Source organism: Centropristis striata, chromosome 8, assembly GCF_030273125.1.
Source record: "Centropristis striata isolate RG_2023a ecotype Rhode Island chromosome 8, C.striata_1.0, whole genome shotgun sequence".
Taxonomy (NCBI): domain Eukaryota; kingdom Metazoa; phylum Chordata; class Actinopteri; order Perciformes; family Serranidae; genus Centropristis; species Centropristis striata.
This window is the reverse complement of record NC_081524.1, coordinates 8,553,872-8,576,717: the sequence shown is the minus strand read 5'-3', so window position 1 is coordinate 8,576,717 and position 22,846 is coordinate 8,553,872. Positions and strand designations below refer to the sequence as shown.

General features: G+C 37.4%; 1 protein-coding gene across 2 annotated transcripts; it reads right to left on the bottom strand.

The window, feature by feature from the left end:
• Positions 1 to 189: 189 nt before the first annotated feature.
• cblc (Cbl proto-oncogene C, E3 ubiquitin protein ligase) lies at positions 190 to 22,846 on the bottom strand. 2 transcript variants are annotated; one of them, XM_059338779.1, is made up of 13 exons: positions 22,705 to 22,846; positions 21,661 to 22,467; positions 13,832 to 13,978; positions 13,568 to 13,724; positions 12,509 to 12,630; positions 9,579 to 9,716; positions 9,403 to 9,490; positions 9,123 to 9,254; positions 7,008 to 7,190; positions 5,143 to 5,295; positions 3,289 to 3,344; positions 2,564 to 2,619; positions 190 to 640 (listed from the first exon to the last, which is right to left on the bottom strand). In XM_059338779.1, the coding sequence occupies exons 2-13, from the start codon at positions 22,035 to 22,037 to the stop codon at positions 519 to 521; spliced, it is 1,731 nt and encodes a 576-aa protein (XP_059194762.1). In that variant the 5' UTR covers positions 22,038 to 22,467; positions 22,705 to 22,846; the 3' UTR covers positions 190 to 518. The 2 variants fall into 2 exon arrangements, with proteins under 2 accessions (XP_059194762.1, XP_059194763.1); XM_059338780.1 differs by having other exon boundaries at positions 7,008 to 7,187.

Sequence of the window (22,846 nt, the reverse complement as noted above, 5' to 3'; positions counted from 1 at the left end):
AGTTTATTTGTTTGATTATAATAAGACTGTTTGATGGAGTTACACAGAAATCTTTATTTACTCACATAACTTATTTATGAGAACACACTTGTGGCATGGGTTAAATGACGAGGTAGCACATTTTCTATTGCTTCACATATTCGCTCTAGATGTATGATTGCCCTCTTCATTTCTTTATATAATTACATTTTCAAATTTCAAGCCTGTCATTCATTTCTGTTATTTCATGGAGGCTCAGAAAATACTTATTATAAAGAATCAGGACCTACTGTGAAGATAATGGCAGTGTGATTATTGAACAGTAGGAGGCCTCAGTCAGCAATTTTCCTGTCAGTCCCACCAACTCATCACAGTCTCAGCAGTGCAGCAGACACACGGTCATCTACAGTTAAACATGACACCACAAACTATTTTTTACATTCTCTGACGGACTGATCTCAGGAAATACGTTTTTTTTAGTTGGCAAGTATTTCGCACTTTAGTAAAAGAGTCTTTATTTTGCAGAGGTTGCTTTTCTGTCAGGACGACATTGTTCTTGTCACGTCTCCCAGGTCACATTTGTCCTCTCTCCGTTCTGCCCTCTCTTTATGTCTTCGTCTCTGTTTGACTGGGCTGGAGGGTCCAATCCATGCTGCTCCACCTACACACAAACACAAAATGTGGTCATAAAAAATGTCACGCTCTGCTGTGAAGTGCTCATGTTATATTTTAAAGTGAGACCTATAAACTTTTGACATCAATTAAAATTTAATGATACTAGTAGGGCTGGGTGATATGGGCCAAAAGTCATATCCCGATATATTTAGGCTGAATATCAATATACGATATATAACCTGATATTTTTATCACAAAATGAGAGCAAATGTTCAGTCAAAGACAAATACGACATGTCACAAGTAATTTCATTGAAACCATTTATTTAAGTGACCATAAATACTGTAAAACAGGAGTACCTTTTTTTATTTTTATCAAAGTTTGATAAAGTGCATATTTAAATAAAAAAATATCCTAAATAAAAATAGCCTATGAAATAAAATAGGCCAATCTTTTTCCGAAATAAATATATTTATATGAGAAAAGAATAACGAACATTACAAAAGAACTAAATATGACAAACTCTAGTAAGGGGAGCATTTATATATAAATAAATAATTAAAAAATATATATATTAATATATGTGATAGGGTCTAATTCCATATCAAATTTAAAAATATATTGATATATCGCCCAGCCCTAGATACTAGTACTAGGTCTGTTACCAATGTATATTTTGTGTAGCAACGTTTAACTACAATAAAAGACATAAAACTGAATGCTTACATAACTGGCACTCAAACTGTAAAGTGAGCCAAAGCAGAGTGGGCTTGACCCAAGGGGGGAAAAAAGCTCTCAAAAACTTGAGTGAAACTGATGTTGAAAATACTTTTTTCACAGCAACATTTTGCCAATCAGACAGAAGTGCCACTAATTGCAATATAAGTCGCTGCACTGCATTAAAAAAATAATTGTGGTAACTGATCATTAGTGGTAATAGTTCCACATGTGCTTCTCTGCAATGATGTGTCAAATTATACTTGTCAATTAATATGATGACAATAAAATAACAAGATGTTAGAAAAGCTTACAGGATTCAGGTTTGCAAGATTTATTCAGAAAGCATAACAACATGTACAAACTATGAGAGGGAAGAAAACTTGCCTAAATATTGCATAAACATATATATATATATATATATATATATATATATATGTTTATATATGTTATATGTTTATACATGTTTACATATTATATATTATGTTATGTATGTATGCACTGCATACCCTGCACAGGCTAAATATATGACACATTGCTATGTTATTATTATTATTATTATTATTATTACTACTACTGCTATTATTATTTTTATATACATATACTTATGCTGCCACTACTATATACTACTTATTATATATATATATATATATATATTACTTATTATATATATATATATATATATATATATATATATATATATATATATATATTATATACTGTCTAGTCACTATAACATTATTACCATCATATCATTAGTACAATTACCATCATCTTGCCACTGTACCTCACCTACCAACTTATCTTCTTTTTAACTTCTTAAGTGTCCTTGTTCTATTCTGTGTTTTTTTTTCTGTTGTTGTTTTTATTTATTCTACCTCAGTATTTTATTCTGTTGTATTTTATTGTACTTAAAAACCGGACTGCTGTGACAACTGAATTTCCCTTCGGGGATGAATAAAGTCATTTATCTGTCTATCTAAAGGAACCAAATTAAAGAGAAACATGCAGTTCATAGTCTTTTATATCAATAAAGTTGAATATTGTGGGCTTCTTCTGTTAATAGTTTCAATGTCTGCATCATGTGACAAAAGAGAGGCATGACAGAAACAGTTTGAGAACCACTGGAATATAAGCGTTTGCATTTATAAGACTACATCATCTACAAAGTGTCGAATAATCTCACTTATTAGTTATTTATAACTTTATCTGCACATTTCAAGATACAAGGTTATAAAATGCTACAACTTACCGTCGACGCCCAGCTGCGTGGAAGATGAAACCTTCACTTCTGGGAGGTTTTCAGTACTGCACATAACAGAACAAGATGAAATGGAAACATAAGTGAATGCTCTTCCCCCGCCACCTAAAAACTGTTTCTGTGTCGACCTTGTCTCATGTATATACGTGAACCAGCAACCTTGTTAAAAGCTAATGGGATAATAATACAATAAACAATAGACAGGGGAACCTTATCAAATCAGGAAATTAAATTAACAAACATTAACAATCACCTAATATTCAATGTAGAAACATGCAGTCTTGGGAATTACAATCAATAATTTTCATAATTATATTAAAACATAGATGTAATTGTCATATTTGTGTCTCTTATAGTCTTTCCAATATGAATCTTTATATTAGCATCAAAGTACACAGTTGAACCCCTTATTTGTTTTTAAAATAATCTTCTTCTTAAAAGGTTTTCATTTAAAAAGACAAATGAATAAGACACATATTTATATGCACAAAGACATGACAACAACACCAGAAACTACACAATCTGCAAAATCAGTTAATGACTATGACATGCTGAAGCTTTGCACAGATGATCTGGCTTCTGGATTTATATATCCTCTACTTTGTTAAAGGTTATAGTAACATGGTTGAAAAGTCTTCCCTCTGTTCCCTTATAGAAAATTTGAACTGTGACTATTAATAATCTTAACAAAAACAAGACTTATTAACCCGTCTTACCCGTTCTTGTTTGTCTGTTTGTGTCTTCTACGTGCTTCATTAGCACTATGAGCCTTCTGAAGAGAGGAAACATGTCACAAAGATTAAGCAGCCATCGGCTACGACAAGAGACGTGGGTGAGTACAATATTTGAGATAAAAGAATACTTCAGTACAAGTAAACTGACCGATTTTTTAAAATATCCCTAAATGACAAGCTCACAAAAAACAACAACTTTGTTACAGTAACAAAATAAAATGTAATTTGTGACTACCTGGTGAGTTTGTTGTGAGAAATGGAAACATTTAACAAATTAAATCATCAAACTGCAAAGAAGTAACACAGAAACAGTATTCAAATAGCTTGAACTTACTGATCGGGAGTGGGAAACTTTGGATCTTAATTCCTTTTATCATTATTACCAGTAGCTATCAAGTGCATGTTTAAAACCCCTTTTAAAAAATTAGCTGAAAACATTAAAGTCAGTTTTTTATTAACAGAGTTGTTAGCATTAGCTAATGCTACATTAGCAAGGTAATTGCATAAACTACTAAAATCTGATAGGCCAGTGACAGTCTTTCATTTCTGAAGTAAGAAAGGTTCTGTTGTGTTTTGAACTAGAGAACCATTGTGTCAAAAACTACAAAAAAAAGGAGTGATAAATCATTATAGTCAAGTGCAGAGATGTACCAAGAGTTATTAAGGGGCATAGCAAAGGTCAGGTAGTTAAATGGTGTTGTACTGGTTAAAAAAGACTTCTAGAAATCTGGTGAGGAAAATATGTCAGACATAAAAAAAACTTTATACAGCAGAGATATGCAACCTGCTTTGCCCGGAGGCCAGTTTTTCAAAATGACAGGAGGCCAGCAGCTAGTTATTGCCAAAGGCCTATAACTCATATTTCTTTTATTTCTTGTCCAATTAATTTGAGTAATTTGAGCTGTTAACAACATTAAAATGGCACAAGGATTAACAGTAGGCCTTGTGGCCCTTAAAAATAAAAAAATAACAAGCTCTTTGAGTCTATTTTGATATTTTGTATGCACTCTGGTACCTTATTTACATTCAAAGTAGAAAGATATTTTCTTTATTTCTGAATTCATTTATTTTCACTGTAAATTAGAAAAAGTCTGGTGGGTCATAAGTTGAGTATGAGTTGTATGTTTCCCCTTGCAAAAATATTTATTTTAGCTACTTTCTACAGTGTTTCCTCTAGCCCTAGGTGCTAAGCAACTAATATCTTTTTTCATCTTGTCTTGTCAAGTTCCCTCTCGGTTAATTTTTTATTTCATAAAAGTTTGCTAATTTTTGTGATAGTAGCAAAGTTCGTCTATGTGAGGTCATCACTTATACTAAAACACAATGTGAAACTCTGTCTGTTTCATGACAGCAGTCAAGAAATTAACCCTATAAAGCCTGAACCATGAAAAAAGTGTTTAATGAACCTGCTGACAAATAAATAAATAAATAAAAATCCAATATGAATAGGCATATATGAATTCTAATTTGTATCATATTTGATACATCAGGTCTTTTTGTGCTCACAGTGTTGCTCACAGTTTGTTTTTCTTGAACTAACAAAAACATATAAAACCCAACATTTTTAATCTATTAATACTTTGACTTCCTTTTATCATTTTCCTCAAACATGCAAAATATTTTTCTTCCATATAACACAACATCATACATCTGCTGATATGAAGTTGGCTGCAGTCAAGAAATGAATGTCAATTAGTACTCAATTGTTTATTCAGTGCTTTAGTTTTAAGGTTTAGTTTAGGCCAGTTTTTTAGAAAGTGACAGGAGGGCAAATTAAATCATTAAACTGCAAAGAAGTAACACAGCAACAGTATTCAAACAGCTGTAGGAACTTACAGCACGGGAGTGGGAGTTTTTGTCCGGAGTCTTGGTTTCAGGTGTCTGGAACAGGTTGGAGGGAGATGCACAGCGTGGGAGTGAGCTGCTTTTTGGGGGCAGAGGTGGAGCGCTGAGGTGGGACATGGGGACCTGGTAATCCAAACTTGAGAACTGTGGAGAGAAAGTGTAGACAGTGAGTTACCGGCCATTACAAGAAACCTGGTGGTACAAGTACTTAAAGACTGAATACATTTCAAATAGAGACAAATAGAAAATAGACTAATGTGTCATTTCCACTGAATGGTTCAGCTTGATTCAACTACTTCACTCACTTTTGGTACCAAACAAAGAAATGTCCGCACTTTGTCAGTGGTATGGCCTAATGTGGATTTGTAGGCTGCCATTTAAAAAAATCAGCATCAAGTGAATAATAAAAAAAAAAAAATTGTGGTCACTATTGACAGCAGCTTGGCTATTTAAAAGTAACAGGTTTGTGCAGGATGTCCTGTGTCGCACTAGTAATAATTGTCTTTCACCAATCAGCGGTACAGTGATTTAACTCCACCTTCCAGTATCGGCTCAGCTCGCTTGGAAGTGGTACTAACAAAAAGTACCAGGTAGTATTCACAGCTTTTGCTATTTTAAAACTAAAAAAGAGTGAGTTGAATTAAGTCGAGCTGTGCAGCACCATGCAATGGCAATTTTGCACTGCATGGTGCTGCAGCCATGCTAGCAGTAGCACAGCAGGACTTTGAGCTAATGCAAATGTCCATATGTTCACAGTGGCAATTCTAATATACTGAGTTAAGCAGGTAATGTTTGCCTGGTTCACCATCTTAGTTTAGAACATCAGCATGTAGCACTAAAAACAATGTACAGCTGAAGCTGAATGTTGCAGGTATTTCAGTCTGAACCAAAGTGGTAAACATCAGTGTTGGAAGAAGCATTCAGATCCTTTACTTAAGTAAAAGTACTAATACAACACTGTGAAATTACTCCACTGTAAGTAAAAGTCCTGCATTCAAAAATCACTGAAGTAAAAGTACAAAAGTATCAGCAACAAAGTGTACTTAAAGTATCAAAAGTTAAAGTACTTCTTATGCAGAATGACCCCATTCTGTCTATTGTTGGATTGTTATTATTGATGCATTCATGCAAGCAGCATTTTACTTTTGTCCAGGTTGGGCTCATTTAAATTACTTAATATATTGTTATGGGGTTTAATTAAAAATATCTAATCACTTTAAATGTCTCATGTTTTTTTATGTTAAATATTGATGTGAAAAGTAACTGAAGTTGTCAGCTAAATGTAGTGGAATAAAAAGTTAAAGTTCAAGTTCAAGTTACTTTATTTGTACACGGAGGTAGATTTTGTTTGCAGAGTCCTCATACACACACACACACACACACACACACACACACACACACACAAAAGAGGCACATATCACACATCATTCAATTTAAGACAGTGGGAGTTAAGAAATGGCAAATTAAATAAAAATGAAATTTAATTTAATTTAAAAGTTCTTTAGGTCCAGACTGCTTAGATATTGATGTGAACTAAAATACAAATAGCAACAAAAAAATAAAATAAAATAAAAAATAAAACAGCAAAATAAAATAAAAGTTGTTTAGGTTGTAAAAACATAGATAAAGGTTCAAATGTATATATAGAAATAATAAATACATGCATAAAAGCAACAATAAACAAACACTAAATAAACACCTGTACAAAGCATCAACATGTAGTGAAGTAGAAGTACAAAGTTACATTAAATGGAAATACTCAAGTAAAGTACCTCAAAATGATACTTAAGTACAGTACTTGAGTAAATGTCCTTTTCACAACTGTTAAAAACATAAATAGAAAATAAATCACACACCTTCCTCATGGCAGCCATTTCCTTCACCACCAGTTCAATGTCCTCATGGTCGTCCTCCTCTTGGTCGTCGTCGGCGTCCTCCTCCAGCTGACCGCTGCCTGCCAGGTAGGGCTCCACCAGGATGGACTCTGTTCCTCTGATGTCGCAGCGACAGTATGGGCAGGTGTGGCCTGCTGACTTCTGCTAGATAGTTTTCAACGACAGCGTAACGGAAACACTATATGAATGTAGAGACCACTTACTACCCATTGTCTTGACAACAGCTTCTTGTCTTTTGAAGTGTGTGTAGTGGAATGTCTTGGACTTGTCTTCAAAGAGTGGAGCCAGCAGTTTATTCAAGAGATAAAGGAAGTGGAAAATACCAGGTTCAACAGACTGTAGAGCAGCAGAAGATTAAACTACAGTAACGTTTGTCTAACTGACATACCTGCAACTATTTTTTGGCCTATTTCAAAATCTTTCTCTCGCCACAGTTCTTTGAAAGTCTTCGGAAACTTTGGTATTATTTTTTTTATAACTGTTGGTTGTCAGCTGCAAAAGTGTGAAGATGCCTTTGAAAATGTGATTTTGTGATTCAGTTACGTCAAAGTGTAACTATGTTTGATGGTTATCGTATTGTTGTAAACTAAGTGTTGATGAGGAAGTTTGGTTGACCACAATTCTAGACTTACAACTTTTCCATTGTGGTCTGACGTCCATGAAGCATTATTTTCTTTTCCTGTCTGCCCCCCCCCCTCCACTCTCTCTTTCTTCTCTTTTTCTTTTTCTCAAAGTGAATGTGGCCAATTCAGTTTGAGGAGGATGTGAGCCTTTGCTCACACAGGAAGTCATCAGCCAAATGTCAGGACATGCTGCTCTGCACCTCGCCACGTAAGCACCTCCAGAGCAGATGGGAGGCTACTGGCTGGCTGACTGAAATAAATAGTAGTAAAGCATAAAGCTCTAATATTTCCAGCAGCAGCTTTTATTCTGACAGGAAGTTTTCAATGTCACTCTGTGATTGAAAGAAGAAGTAGGAAGTGCACACGGGACATGCTGTCCACATGATGATTTGCCGACTTTTGGGATTTCTGTGCCATTTTAAATGATGTTTAAATTTCAAAATGTAATTTAATTCTTTTATAGGCCAGCGATAATATTCTGTACGTCCTTCTCTGACATTTATTTAAAAAAAACCTCATCTTCAGTTGTCATTTTACATATTGATGACATCTGTCATTTATAGTAATGGTTCATTTCACAGCCCTTTTCCTTTTGAACCATTGAACCTTTGAACAGAGCTTTGTTCTTGTCTTCGGGTGAGTTATTAAACTGTTTTCTCAAGCAAAGAATTGATTTAAGAGACTTCAAGTGTGAAGTCCATCGCTCTTTTTGTGGCCTGAGAGAACAGGAGAGTTGACGTACTTATTGATGCAATGTGACACATTTCACTAGCATGGTGTACTGAATATAGTTGTGTTGTGTCAACAAGGCTGACTGATGCAATGTGACTAAAGTGGGATTTAAAAAAAAAAAGTGTTCTGGTGTCCTTACAAAGGCAGTGCAATAGTTCAGCATTAACTTTGAATGTGAATATCCAGCTATAAAAACAAATGCATGACATAAAAGTTACCTTATGAAATGAACTTTAGTTTTTGTACAGCTAAAATTCTTCTATAGCAATTCTACAATTCAATGCAACATATACAGAAATTATGAGAAATTTGATTGTTTTACTTTGAAATGATTAAATGAATCATGACATTGATTCATGCTGGTTATTTTGTATAACAAGGCATGTGAAAATCACTCACACGCTGTGTTAAACACGAGTCTATTTCTGATGTCAACCCCAAACCACATTCAAATAACCAGCATTGTTACAGTACAGCGGGGCTTCAACCCTCAACCAACCCATGGGAGGGCTTATATTCATTCTGGCAGACAGAGATAAATCTAAAAAAAAATTGTCAAACCAGACTGTTTCACTCCACTGAAGAATCAGAACTTTTTACGGAAATTTGCCATGGTTTACCATCAGTATTTAGCAACCAGAAGCCAAAAAATTTGCATATGTATTGAATTAGAATCCTGTACATTGGGCTAATGTGTGAGTAAATGGGTGGGGGTTCATACCTGCCAGCCTGTGAGGCAGGGTCTGCACAGGAGATGCCCACAGGGCTGGATACGAGTGTCCTTATCCCTCTCTGCACAGATCTTGCACAGCTGGAAGGTGCTGCCGATGTCACAGTAAAGCTCATACTGCTCCTGTTAGGTGTTGGTGGGTAGACAAGAGGGATGAGACAGAAAAAACGATAGATCTCAGTATATGATCTGTGTTTTGTGATGGTGAAGCCTCAGGATGCTACTGGCAGTTTGATAAATTGATAAAGAGGTACAAAGTGCATCCACTTACTTCTGTAACTTTGACTTTTCCCTTCTGGGCCGGTTCACACAAGCTTGTCAGGTCGGGGTTCACTTCACGGCCGTCTGGGTACAGGTAGCTGCAGGTGCACAAACACACAGCACTTAAAGAAAAGACACAAACAAACGAAATAAATAAACCAGAGAGCTGTGTGTGTTCGTCCTCACCAGCCTTCTTTGAAGCCCTGAATGAGTGCCTGGAAGAGAGGTGTGTTCTGGGGGATGGTCTGGACGATGCCACCTTCGTTAGTCACATGGCCGATTGCCCACTGGCCCATTCTGGTGCAGCTCAGGCGAAAGATGTAGCTAGGAGGGAAAGAGAGTCTTGAAAATCCCATTTGTTTACATGTAGCCATGAAAGTTCACAGATGAGCATTAGTTTGTTTTGGGATGATACTGAGTCTCTCTCAAATAGAGTTGCTTCTGTCTAGTTCTTTATTTGTACGATGGATTCCAGTAAAATGCCTCCCATTCTTAAAACAGCTATACTATTGATTCTACAGTATAGGCCATGCTTATTGTTCATGAAGCTGCACTTAAAGCTGGGGTAGACATTTTTCTAGAAAAGGGACCAAAATAAAAGCCAGAATTTGAAAATACAGCCCTCTTCCTGCAGCTCCCCTCTGACTTTTACTTTACATTACATGTCATTTAGCTGACGCTTTTGTCCAAAGCGACTTACAATAAGTGCATTCAGCCTGGTGGTACTAGCCTTAGACCACAGGAATCAAGTAAGTACATAACTTTGAGAGCCAACTCTAACCGCTACAGGAGTGCTATAAGCTGAAGGAGATGAGTTTTTTTTTATTTTTTTTATAATTAATTTAGGCGACCATGACTTAACCGAGGTATTGTTGGAAGATGTAGGTCTTTAGCCTGCGGCGGAAGATGTCCAGGCTGTCTGAGGCCCTGATGTGGGTGGGGAGCTCGCTCCACCATTTGGGTGCCAAGACAGAGAAAAGTCTGGAAGTGGTTTTGAGGCAAGTAGACCCGTGCAGGGTGGGAGTCGCCAGCTGTTTGACTGATGCAGATCGGAGGGGACAGGCAGGAGTGTAGGGTTTGACAGGATCCTGAATGTAAGTTGGGCCTGAGCCATTAGCAGCGGAGTATGCCAGAGCTAGAGTCTTGAAGCATAACCAGTGGAAGGAGCGGAGGAGTGGTGATGTGTGAGAAACTGACTTGTTGATGTTTTATGTTCCATGTACGTTAGTGTTTGTAATGTCTGTTTAAGATAGTGGTTTGCTAATTGTTGTTTTTTGTGCCGGTTTGGTGGCTATTACATGCATGCACGGAAACGGCATTAGGGACGGGGGGATATGTCCCTCCCAGATTCATAGTGATCCCAATCTGTTCCCCCCACTGTCCCTACATAAGGCAACAAACATCGCAGGTATAACAAAGGATTAATGTTCCGATAGTTAGACTAATTTACATTGCAGCACACATAGAGAGTCCGGCGTTTGTGTGCTACGGCTAATGATGCGTTCAAGCCTACACGAATGTCAATTTTCGACATTGTTCCGAGCTACAAGTTCTGACTTTGAAGTTCCAACTGTCAGTGTAAATTAAACACACTATAAGGCGTTACGGTAAGAACGTGTTAGACCCGCCTTCAAAAAAAAGAAACAAGAGCACATGGATGTGTTAGCAGAGTCCACCACAGAATTTACAAGAAGACTGTCAAAAATGATGCCTTAAATAAAAAAAGAACCCCTATTCTCTTTTACAATAATTAATTAAAATATGCAATGACTAAGATGGAATAGTGGCATTAGAATGTGCGAGAGGCACCAAATTTAGGCCTTGAGGGCAAAAATGTTCTCTGGGGACCCGCCCTACTTTTTTTGGGGCCCCCATAGTCTCAGAAAATCTTGTGGGAGACACTGTTTCTACAGGCTTGACAGACTGGACAGATAAGAAATTTCCCAGCAGTATGTTGAGGGGAATGAAAGGAGGAGAGATGTTTTTGTATACTTCACTGAGTCAGTTTCAAGTCAGTTAATTTGTTTGGCTGCACTGGGAATTTCATGTACAAACGTCTTTTATTTATGTAAATATGTTGGTTGTTGTTTACACTACTTTTTTAAATACAACATATTTGGGTTAAGGCATGGAGTGGAATTACTCTGAAATTACTCATTGAGTTGAAATCATTTGCTGACAGCAATCTGTTACAGAGAAGGAAATAAATGTTAATAGTTAAACCTTCTGCTAACTGTAGCCAAAGGCTCCTGAATGTGGCATCACAACACTAAGCATAAGCAGCAGCCATAAGCACAATTTTCTCTCCATCTCTAAAAGGCTTCACTGATATTGACATGTGTTTTATTTGTTTTATAGTCAGTCCCGTTTTTAGTCTATTTAGGATGAGTTTGGTTTAGTTTTTTGGCTTGCTTTGTACTTGTAGGCAGTTACTGCCAATGCTGAAATTGTAACATTTTCTGCATGATTCCCTGCCGTTGGATCAGGGCTTTCACTGTGTGAAGGGACGTGCATGCTCATCTGCATTTGTAGAGGAGCCAATTGTTACGGCTTCTCTCTGCAGTGACCTGTGATTTGCCAAAGTCGCCTGTCACAAGCTAGATTTTAAAGTCTGTATACAGAGCCAGGAGGAGGTGCAGGAGTCTAGTTTCCACTCACACTACTTAAATTTAAAATATGCTAAATGGTTATAATGGGATTTTTGCCCAATGAATCAAAAGAAAACCCTACAAAACTGCCTACCTGAGTTCATAACAGAAGCAGTATTTCTTGAATGCCAGACGGTAAGCTGGAAAGCTTGAGATGATGCACTATGAAAATAATGCCAAAAACTCAAGAGGAAAAGAAATGCATGGTACTTCAAAATAGATTAAAAGTTATAAATGACGCTTCTTTCCCCTGACCAGTTTTTAAACTTTTCATAATGAATAGCCAGGTACTTAAAACTGGAGTGCTGTTTTGTGTTGCTTCACAGATCTCATTTCTTAAAATCATTTGCCAGGTTTGAAATCAAACACTGAACAACCTCCACGGTGCGAGTTTTGAGACGTCTGCAACATAAATCAGCTTCTCTGGGAACTGCATCAGTCGGAGTTTGTCGATGTGCTTGACCTCACCTCCCAGGTCTGTGCAGGTAGTGTTCCAGCCGACCTATAACCTGGTCATAGGTGAGGAAAGCCATGTAGCCCGGATGAGTCACTGCTAGCTGGTTCCAGTTTCTTATTAGTGACCTCCAAGGCTGAAATGAGAAGAGAAGAGACTCAGGATGTGAACAGCATAAACCCTCCAGTGGTCCTTGGGGTCTTTTTTGACCCCAAATCATTTTCATCATACCATTAATATCAGTTAACACTCATATAATTTTCAGCATATGTGCCCCTCTGCATCATTTATACATAAAATAAATTTCAACTTCAAATACGTTTTTACGTGTTTTACAAAAAGGCTGAGGAGGACAGCGAGCAAGAGGTCGAGGTCAAAATGTATATTTGCACATGTTGTCTGTTATGCATATAAAGACACAAACACACACACACACACACACACACACACACACACACAGATAAACACACACTCACAGGTACATATCTTCTCACAAGGACGCGCAAACACACACTCTCAAGTATACATACATGCACACATAGTCAAACTTGAAAATGAGGCCTAATTTTGTATGTGTTGGCCTTGAGTTGATGTAAAGCGTGAAAAAAAAAGTTTGCAAAGTTTAGACCACAGGTGTGATATTTTTTTAATTCTCTGTCATCTAAAAATGTACAATGTTTTCAAAACATAAGCCTCACTAAAAGTTGACATATCCCACTCAGTGCATTCCCATCAATACTTCCCCCCCCCCACTATTACTATTGAAAAAAAAATTCAGGTTTTAGTATTATTTTTCTCTTGAAATGAGGGCTAATTTTGTATATTTGACTAAAATTGACCAATAATAATGGAAAAAAAATAGGAAAATTATATATCAATTTTGGTAATAATTTTTTTCTACATGTCCTAAAGCCAGTCTTATGTCATGGGGTCCTTTTTGACCCCTGAGGACCACATAGTCGACAGGACGTTAATCAGATATTATATTATAAGATATAAACTAAGGCACTGTGGCATCCTTGTGACCTTTAAGTAATCAGTTTATTCTTCTTGATTGTAATATTTCACCATACCTGAAACAGTCTTGTGAAGATGTCAAACTCAAACACAGAGATGTGGTCGTTACAGGTCAGATCTATAGTTGACTTCAGAGCCATGGACTCCATCCCTTCCTCAAACTTGTGCACAGTCTGCAGCTGCTCTTTGAAGCTCTTCCACTGCACGATACACCTGTGAGAACAAGTCATTAATATGTGGCGAACCTAAACACAAACAACACACCACGTCAAATATATTTTTTAAACATTGTCTCGTCATGAAAATTCCCCCACACTCACTTGTTTCCAAATGAACGCATCCAAAACTCCTCAGCCTCTGTTTTAGTCACCCTGTAGGTGTCACCTTGGAAACCGCCCCCTGGAAACATGGCCCTCAGCTCCCAGAGCATGTGGCTGAACAGCAAGGACAGTTTGGTCAGGTTCCTCCTGAGAATAAAACCACAGCCCGTCAGTCAGACTTTCAGATCCAGAAATAGAAATAGGTCTACTTTGCTTGAAAATGTCAGTGTTTGAATGGCCTTGTGCTCATCATCTTTTTAACCATTACCTAAAACTGACTCTTTATAATATTCTTAAACTATTTGTGTCTGCAAAGAAAAATGTTTTTGTATCATGTTTATCTCTTGCATTCAACTTTTGCGACTATTTAAAAATGTGTTTTCTAGAAGCAGCGTAATGTGGTAAGGTGTAGGTGTGTGAAGATTAGATTAGATTAGATTAGATTGGTCCCACAATGGGGATGTTTTCAGTGTAAGCAGCAACAAATGTAGAGCAAAAATAGAAAGAAGTATCAATAAAATAACGAGAAATTGAAACAAGTAATATTAACAAGAAATATAAAAGTATTGACAATTTAGAAACAGTCGTGGGTGTATAAGCTGACGGGCATGCTCAGAGGAGACAGATGTGGTAAACACTGGCAGTTGGCCATGAAATGATAAAAATAAAACACTTTTAATGTGGAGACACACAGTAGGTCTAACTGTTGTACATTTGATACTCTACTGCTTCTTCTCAGTTGAAACAAGCATGCTGATACTTTCCACACACACACACATACACACACACACACACACACACATACACACACACACACACTCACACACACACACACACGCAAACACAAGCAACAGGTAGTCCAGCTAGCAAACAGGATGCTCTCTGCTGCATGCTTGTCTGTAAATACCACAGAATGTTCCAGTGGCCAGTGTGTCACTTCAGGACAGTCTTTATAAGTGTATATTCTATTTATTTTGAGGAGCATTAATCAATTTGATTTTATATTTATATTTATATTTATATTTACACATTTCTCAACTCTTGAGTGTACTTTATAGATAATACTCTTCACATATATCTCTCTGCAAACATGCAGCTTTGTGCAGCAGGTAAAAACTTGCACATCGCTATTTAAAATTAATTCCATTGACTGTAACACCAGCAGAAGACATGCTGGCAATATCAGCAATAACACTTTTGGATGATGTCATACATAATAATTAGTAATAGTAACTAGTTAAAAATGATTCCAGCACATCTTCTATCATTGAACAATCAAGAGCTTATTATGGATATTGTTTTTGTTTCAAAAGATATTAACTATTGGATACAAGCTGTTTCTAATAATAATAAGCAAAATAAATGTTTGAGTGAAGAGGACTTCAACTTTTTACATAAACTATAGGCATCAAACATGCAGTATATAATCAAATATACTGCAATATGCTTTAATGTACTGCACATTTCCAATTAAAGTGAAATATTACTACTATTTCAATACAAATGCAGTTAAAATTGTACAACTCTGGTACCTGAATATAACAATACTAGTCAATAATATCTATTGAATTTGGCAAAAGACTTCTTATCTTCTTTAAAGTATATCTCCTCTTTTGCGAGACATTTTGAAGCATCTCTGTAGATCTTCTGCAGATCTGTCCAGGCGTTTCAAATTCACAAGACGGACATTTGACCGTGTCGTTGGTGGTCACAGACTTTCCACCTCAATTAGGAGAATAAAACCTCAGCGGTGTTGAGGAGGGTAGAGTAATGTGGGAGGAAATGTGTAAGCCACATCTCTTGCTCTGGCTGGCCTCGTATGCATAGGAATATATATATAAAAAAGATGGTGGTGTTAAATTAAGAGCAGTCACACCAGTGCAGATGTTGTTTTAGTACAAACGGCTGGTGTTGTATGCAGCAGTGACAGTGGACCCGCCCTGTTACATAACGGTAAACCCTGGTTGATTCTCATTTGCTGTAAAAAAAAAAAAGAAAAAAAGCTTGATGTCAAATGTGTTGATTGCTTCTTTATCTTGTACAGAAATAGAGAATAACTTCTAAATATCTTTGACATTTGACCTTCTGCACTCTACCAGCATTCGATGAAAGAAAACTTCTCAGTACATTCTTAACATAATATAGATTGTTGTGTACTACAAAAAGCAATGCACTATAATTTGTATCTAACGTAATTGTAGGCCAGGAAGTGCTGTTTAGATTATATAACATATTGATGTTTGTTGTTTGGTCTTTAGTTGTTGTAGTAATGATGACAGGAGCAAAGGAGGAAGTCAGGTGATGCAGTTATAAGAGTGTATGTCAGGGGTCATCAACTACATTTGTCCAAGGGCCAGACTTTTTCTAAGCAGACACTGCAGGTGACGGACAAATCAAATCAAATCAAGTCTATTTATAGAGCCCTTTAAAACAGCCACAGCTGATACGAAGTGCTGTACATGGCAGGACAGACCAACAATAAATAAAAAAGAGAACAAATAAAAACAACTAAATCAGAGCGAGTCTCATGTGAAAACCAGTAAATAAAAGTGGGTTTTAAAATTAATTTTAATTTAAAAAACCCCAAAGAACAGATAAAAACAAATAAAAGAGAGCAAAGGCTCATGATGAGTTAAAAGCCAGTGAATAAAAATGGGATTTTAAAAGATTACTTTTAAAAACGGACAGTGAGGAGGCCTGCCTGATGTGCAAGGATAAAATGCTATAAAGGCTGGGAGCAGCGACAGAGAAAGCCCGGTCCCCTCTGAGCTTACGCCTGGACCTCAGTTCCCTAAGGAGTAGCTGATCGGAGAGACCAGAGAGGAATCGTGCAGGGGCGTAGGGGTGGAGGAGCTCAGACAGGTAGGGCGGGGCGAGGCCATTTAAAGACTTAAAAACAAATAAAATAATCTTAAAATGAACCCTAAAGTGCACCGGCAGCCAGTGGAGGGAGGCCAGGATAGGTGTAATGTGCTGCCTCTTACGTACTCCAGTTAGCAGACAGACGGCATTGTTCTGAACTAACTGGAGATGTGCAAGGGACGACTGGCTAACTCTGAAATAAAGTGCATTGCATTAATCCAACCGAGAGGTAAAGCATGGATTACTGTCTCAAAGTGTTTCTGTGCAAAAAAAGATTTCACCTTCGAAAGCTGCCTGAGGTGAAAGAAACAAGATTTCTCTATTGCACTAATTTGGCGGCCCAGTTTAAAATAATAGTCCATTTTAAAACCCAGGTTTGTGAAATTCTGTATCATAAAATCAACTATTTCTATTATGAGTGTTCACTTAAAAGTTGCTATTACTACAAATTCCTATTGAATTACACATTCAGAAACCACACCCTGCACATGATGAGTACACCAAGATAATACAAGCTGATCAAATATTAGTCTGTGTCAAAGTTCAACACAAATTTAAGTGTTCCAGGATATAGTTATTTTTAATGTGAAATGTATAATTTAAGAATTACATAAACTGGTCATATACATAACTGACTAATAACTGCATAAGTCCTGTCTTTGTTTCTGCTCACAGTTCTAGTTGCGTGTTTAACAGAGTTTGCAAATTTGCATGTGTTTCACAAATTCCAGTCAGAAGAGTTCTTGAGAAGTCAATAGTGTGTCACAGACAATAATCTCCCAGCCCCTAAAACCTTTCACTGTCTGTTGCCTCCTCTTATCTCCTACTTCTGTTTTTTAGCGTCACATGATATCAATTTCTCTTACTAAAGGGAGACTATTATTTTATCCAGTGTCTTTAGAAACTAACAGTGACTGTATCTGCAGCTCACTGGTCCCAGTCTATGAGAAAACAAGCTGCAAAAGAACATTGTGAGACTATAACAGGATGTTCCAACAACACAAAAGATGATATTTGTGCTGATATCTAAGCCGCATTACACATAACACTGTCAACGTGCCACATGACTGCCCATGCAGACCTGGTTGCGGTGCAAAGGACATCTGCTATCCTGTGTGTGCAAGATGACACAATAAGCTTTTAAAAATGGTCTTATCTGATTTCCAGATTCCACTGAAGTTAAATCTGAGAAATGATAAAGCTGTAACAATTTGCATACTTTTACAGAAGTAGAGTCAAATTGTCAGTCACAATTGTGTGTGCAAGACGACACAATATACTTTAAAATATGGCCTTATCTAATCTCTAATAAAACTGTAACAATTTGCATACATTTACAGAAGTAGAGTCAAATTGTCAGTGACAATTGATTAGATAGATAGATAGATAGATAGATAGATAGATAGATAGATAGATAGATAGATAGATAGATAGATAGATAGATAGAGAAAGATGCTCATTAACCTGCAGGAAATCATAGTTTACAGTCTGAAAAATGTTCTCAGTGACAAACTGACAAAGTTATATTCTTCTCTGTGTGAGAAACACTTACTTTGACATTGTCCTGAAAGCTTAACTGGTAAAACACCAGCTTTGTGTTCTAAAATTGTGGGATCAAATCCCACCTGTGTTGTTTTTATCTGTTATGTCCAACCCAAAGTTTTGAGCATTTAAAAAAAAGAAGTAAACAACACGGCCTTCAAATCACAACATTCATGTCGTACCTGTGATCCTAGAAGCGGGAGTCGAACCCAGGCGGAGATCCTTACTACTGCATCAAAGAACCAGAGAGAAATAAGCAGAAAGAAAGAGCAACTGACAAAGTCTAATTCTTCTCTGTGTGAGAAACAAATCTTTCCGCAGGCCTGAAAGATCAACTGGGAGAGCAGTCTGAAGGTTGTGGGTTCAAGTCCGATCCACATTAGTCTTTTTTCTTCTTTCAAACCCTCAGAGGACTGCTTCATAAACATGTCTCTTGATGACCACAGTGTACTGCTGGACTGAACTCCTGTGCAGTTTAGACTTCAAATATAGCTTTTATTAGTGACAAGTCATGGCATGAACATATGTGATCATACACTGCAGAGAGCTTAACTGGTAAAGCACCAGCTCTGCAGTCTGAAGGTTATGGGTTCAAGTCCCAATGACACAGTTTTTTCCTCTATCCAACCTTCAGATGACTTTTTCATAAAGATATCTTAAATTGTGAAGAACCTGTCTTGAATGAGCCTCACAAACTGAAACCGCTGGTTTGGTTTTTATTTATCTGTCTATATCTATATCTATATCTATATCTATATCTATATCTATATCTATATCTATATCTATATCTATATCGTTATCTATGGTCTTTTATATATTTAAGTGAAGCTGTTGGAAGTTTTAATGAGACCTGCAGTAATGTTCCCACTCCAAATACATTTTCTCAATCTTTATGAAACAGTCTGAGTGTTGGATAAAAGAAAGAAGAAAAAAAAAGTCATTGGGACTTGAAACTACAACCTTCAGACTTCAGACATGGTGCTCTATCAGTTGAGCCATCAGGTCTCTGTCAAGTCATGCGCTTCTTCTCACACAGAGAAGAATTAGACTTTGTTAGTTACTCAACGTGAACATGTTTTAGTTTCTGAACCAGGCCTTCTGGATGATACGCATTTTTTTTTCTTTCTTTCTTTCTTTCTTTCTTTCTTTCTTTCTTGTCCAGTGGTCAGGGGCTCTGACTGGTGACGAGGCATCGTGGGTTCGACTCCCGCTCCGAGGAACTCAGGTACTCCACTCAGGATGTGTGTGTGTGTGTTGCGCTGCTATTTCAAAACCGTTCTTTCATCGTCGATTTCAGTTTACGAATTTCAATTTGTGCATTTCCAAATTGAGGACATGTAAGTACAAATGAGCCCAGGGGGTTCGAGCTAGCTAAGTTAGCAAGCTTGATGGCCTAAAAATCATTTTATATTTAATTATCTGCAATGTTTTAGTTTGCAGGCTGTTCAACTGACTCATGTGACCTTTATGTGCATATTAGGGATTACATAGTAAACCTTGCTTTCAGTTAAACCTGGTACATTTGGAGGGTGAAATGTATTAAAAGTAGAGGATAAAAGAAAAACTGTTTTTTTCTGCCTTTTATTTCAGTAAAAGCTTCACTTATACCCATGTGCTCCAGGTCCTATCCATCCTATATGATGGATAGTATACATTTGGAGTAAGTACAGCAGAGGAGCTGAGTGCTCATCCTGTTCTGAATATAGGTCACATGCAGGTTAGAAGACAGTAAAAGGCAGTGGATATCTGTAAATACCCTGTGGATACAACTGTATAGACATAAACAGAAAGAAAATACTCTGTTCAAGGCCAGGCGCTCTCTCTCTCTCTCAAGCTGCTCACATACTGAGGTTTGCTTTTGCCAAGTTTTCTCCACATTATTAGCATCACAAAGATGCAGGTTTGGCCCCTTTTCCACCTTCGTCATTAGTAGTCCCAACAGGAGCAGCTGGCGCAGCCCAAACTCCGACTAAAAAAGAAGTCACTCTTTTTTAAGATGTTCCAGAATATCCACTTTAGCCAAACTGCAAACTTACTGAACGTGGTCATTTTTTTCCTCTGGCACACAATGAAGTCTATATTCGACATGTCCGAACCGGCCAGGTTATTTTATTTCACTGCAGCTTCTAACTATTTTGTAAAACAGTTATTTTAGTGTGTTCGGGGAGTGGTCGCAGCCTTTATCATAACTGCCAAGTAAGGACTTTTAGTCATGATACTAAAGAAGACTACTTTTGGATTATTGTCCTTTTTAAAGAGCATGAGCTGAGTAAAGAGCCCAAACTCTGGTCCCATGGTACCGGATAAAGATTTGATAGATGTGTGGCCTCTTTGTGACCCTGTAGTCAGTTTACAGAGAGGAATTCTGCTGGAAAAATATCATGTTTTTAGTTTTAGAACATCTGCTTGAGTCGGAAAGAAAATGGTGACTACAAGATAAGCCTATCAGTAAATGGTCAGTCACCTCCCGGACATGGAGATAGATGGAGTTTTATTTGTTCTGAGGTCTTGGACATTTTGTTTGTTTGAATTAAACTTTATTTGGGGCACTCATGGAATTTAAAAAAATGGAAAAGGATAATATTTTTCCAGAAAAAGTTTCCTGTTACTCCGAATTATTAATTTGTGGAGAGTAATCGGATAAAACAACTGCTAAAAATGACATTGTAGAAACTTTTTTACCAGGACACTGTTTCTGGAAAAAATGTTGGTGTTGATTTTTTTTACTTACATTTTTTTTAATGCTGTGAGCGCTGGTTTCATTCAACAGTCTATTGTTATAAAGCAAGCGGGCAGCAGAAGTCAGCAACAAAAAGCTCAAAACTTAACAGAAATAAATAAATAATAATGGTTACATAGTGTTACACGAAAATGAGAAAATATGTTTTTTTTTTTTGTCTTTTTAATTTGTGTGAACCAACCCTTTTTAGAATAGACAGATCGTGAGTTTTGGGGTTTCACTCAATGAAGTGTCCAAAAAAAGGGGAAAAATGCCCATCACAAGTTCTGAAAAACCAATATGATGTCTTCAGATGTTTAGTTTTTTTCTAACAATAGTGTAAAAAAAAAACAAATATTCAATTTCTAATGAAACAACAAAACACAGAAAAACTCCAAATTCTCATATTTAAGGCGCTTATAGCAGCACATTTCGGCATTTTTAGTTGGATAAATGACTGAAATGCTAAATCAATTTTTTAAATTTTTGCTGACCAATTAATCTCAAGCAAAAATTGTAAAAATGTTTTACCAAAATGAAGCATGTTGCAGTCCATGACTCTGATGAAATGATTGATTATTTATTGTAAGTTATCTCAAGGAGAAAGGATGAAATCACAAAGCGTTTAATATGCATTTAGGAAAGAAACCCTTGGTACATTTCTTTCTTGTGTGTAGATGTAGATGTGAGCCAGAGGTCCTCTTACCTGTAACTGGATGTCTCCTCAAATATCTTCTCCCGCCCCTCTTTAAACAGCAGCAAAGCCCTCTCCGTCTTATCCAGCAGGTTTCTCACATGGACCCTCAGGTACTTGACCTCGTCCCCCCGGGGCACCTGGCTGCCCGTCACCTTGGGGCCCCAGTAGGGCTCCCAAACCTGCGTGATCAGCGCTGTTGTCTCAGATACCAGCTCTGGCAGGTATGGTGGACTGTTCTTCAGGCCCAGCCGGGGGTTAGTGCACAGCTCGTGGAGCCTATCCAGTCTTTTGAGGGCCTTTTCCACCAGGCGCCGGTCTCCACTGGTAGGAGCCTGGGAGTTTGATTTGGGGCTCAGGGAGGCTCCTGAACCTGCTGCTGCCATCATTCCACTGTTGTGAAGTGATGTGAGTCAAAAATGACCTCAAATGTCAGGCTGTCTCTCTGTCAGGGGGCGTGACAATAAATAATAATGGTCCTTTTAAGAAATGTCAGAGCTCTCGTTTGAATATGTAAATGTTTACTGGCTAAAATAGGAGCAGCTGTTCCTACTGGCTCAAGTTTTTGAGTGTTTTAGCTGGCATTTAATATTCTTACGATGATTTTTCTGAGTTCCCAGCTTCATCTGGAAAGCGCACATCTTAGCTGCCTCAGACAGTATCCATCCTTGATCCATGAAGTAATCCAACAGCGTTACATTATCCAACAATGGATAGCACGTTCGATTACAGCATCTCTTACAATGCACTCAAAGCAATGCATTTCCTTTCAAATCAGCCACTCCGGTGCGTTTGTAGCCTCTCTCTTCTCATTCAGATCTTCAGAAAAAGGTAAAAATACAAAGTCTGTCAACACAGAGGCTGTTTCTTTCAAAATTATTTTCACAATACTACAAATACAGCACAACCTAAGCATTAGAAAAGTGAAGTGAAAACAAAGGAAGGGAGGGCAAGACACTGATACTCAACCTTTGCAACAGTTTCAACTTCTACCATCCCAACTCTCTCCACCACAACACATTCAGCCTTTCGTATCTGACACAGTGCTCTGCTTACCAGTATTCATGTGCACTTCTTAGCAGCACAGCAGTCCCACATTGTCAGGGTCAACAGAGCAGAGACATCTACCCACGGCACAGCGGAAACATGTCCCCTGTCATTGGCTGAAACATTGCGGCTTCTTCTTTGTCTCTCTTTC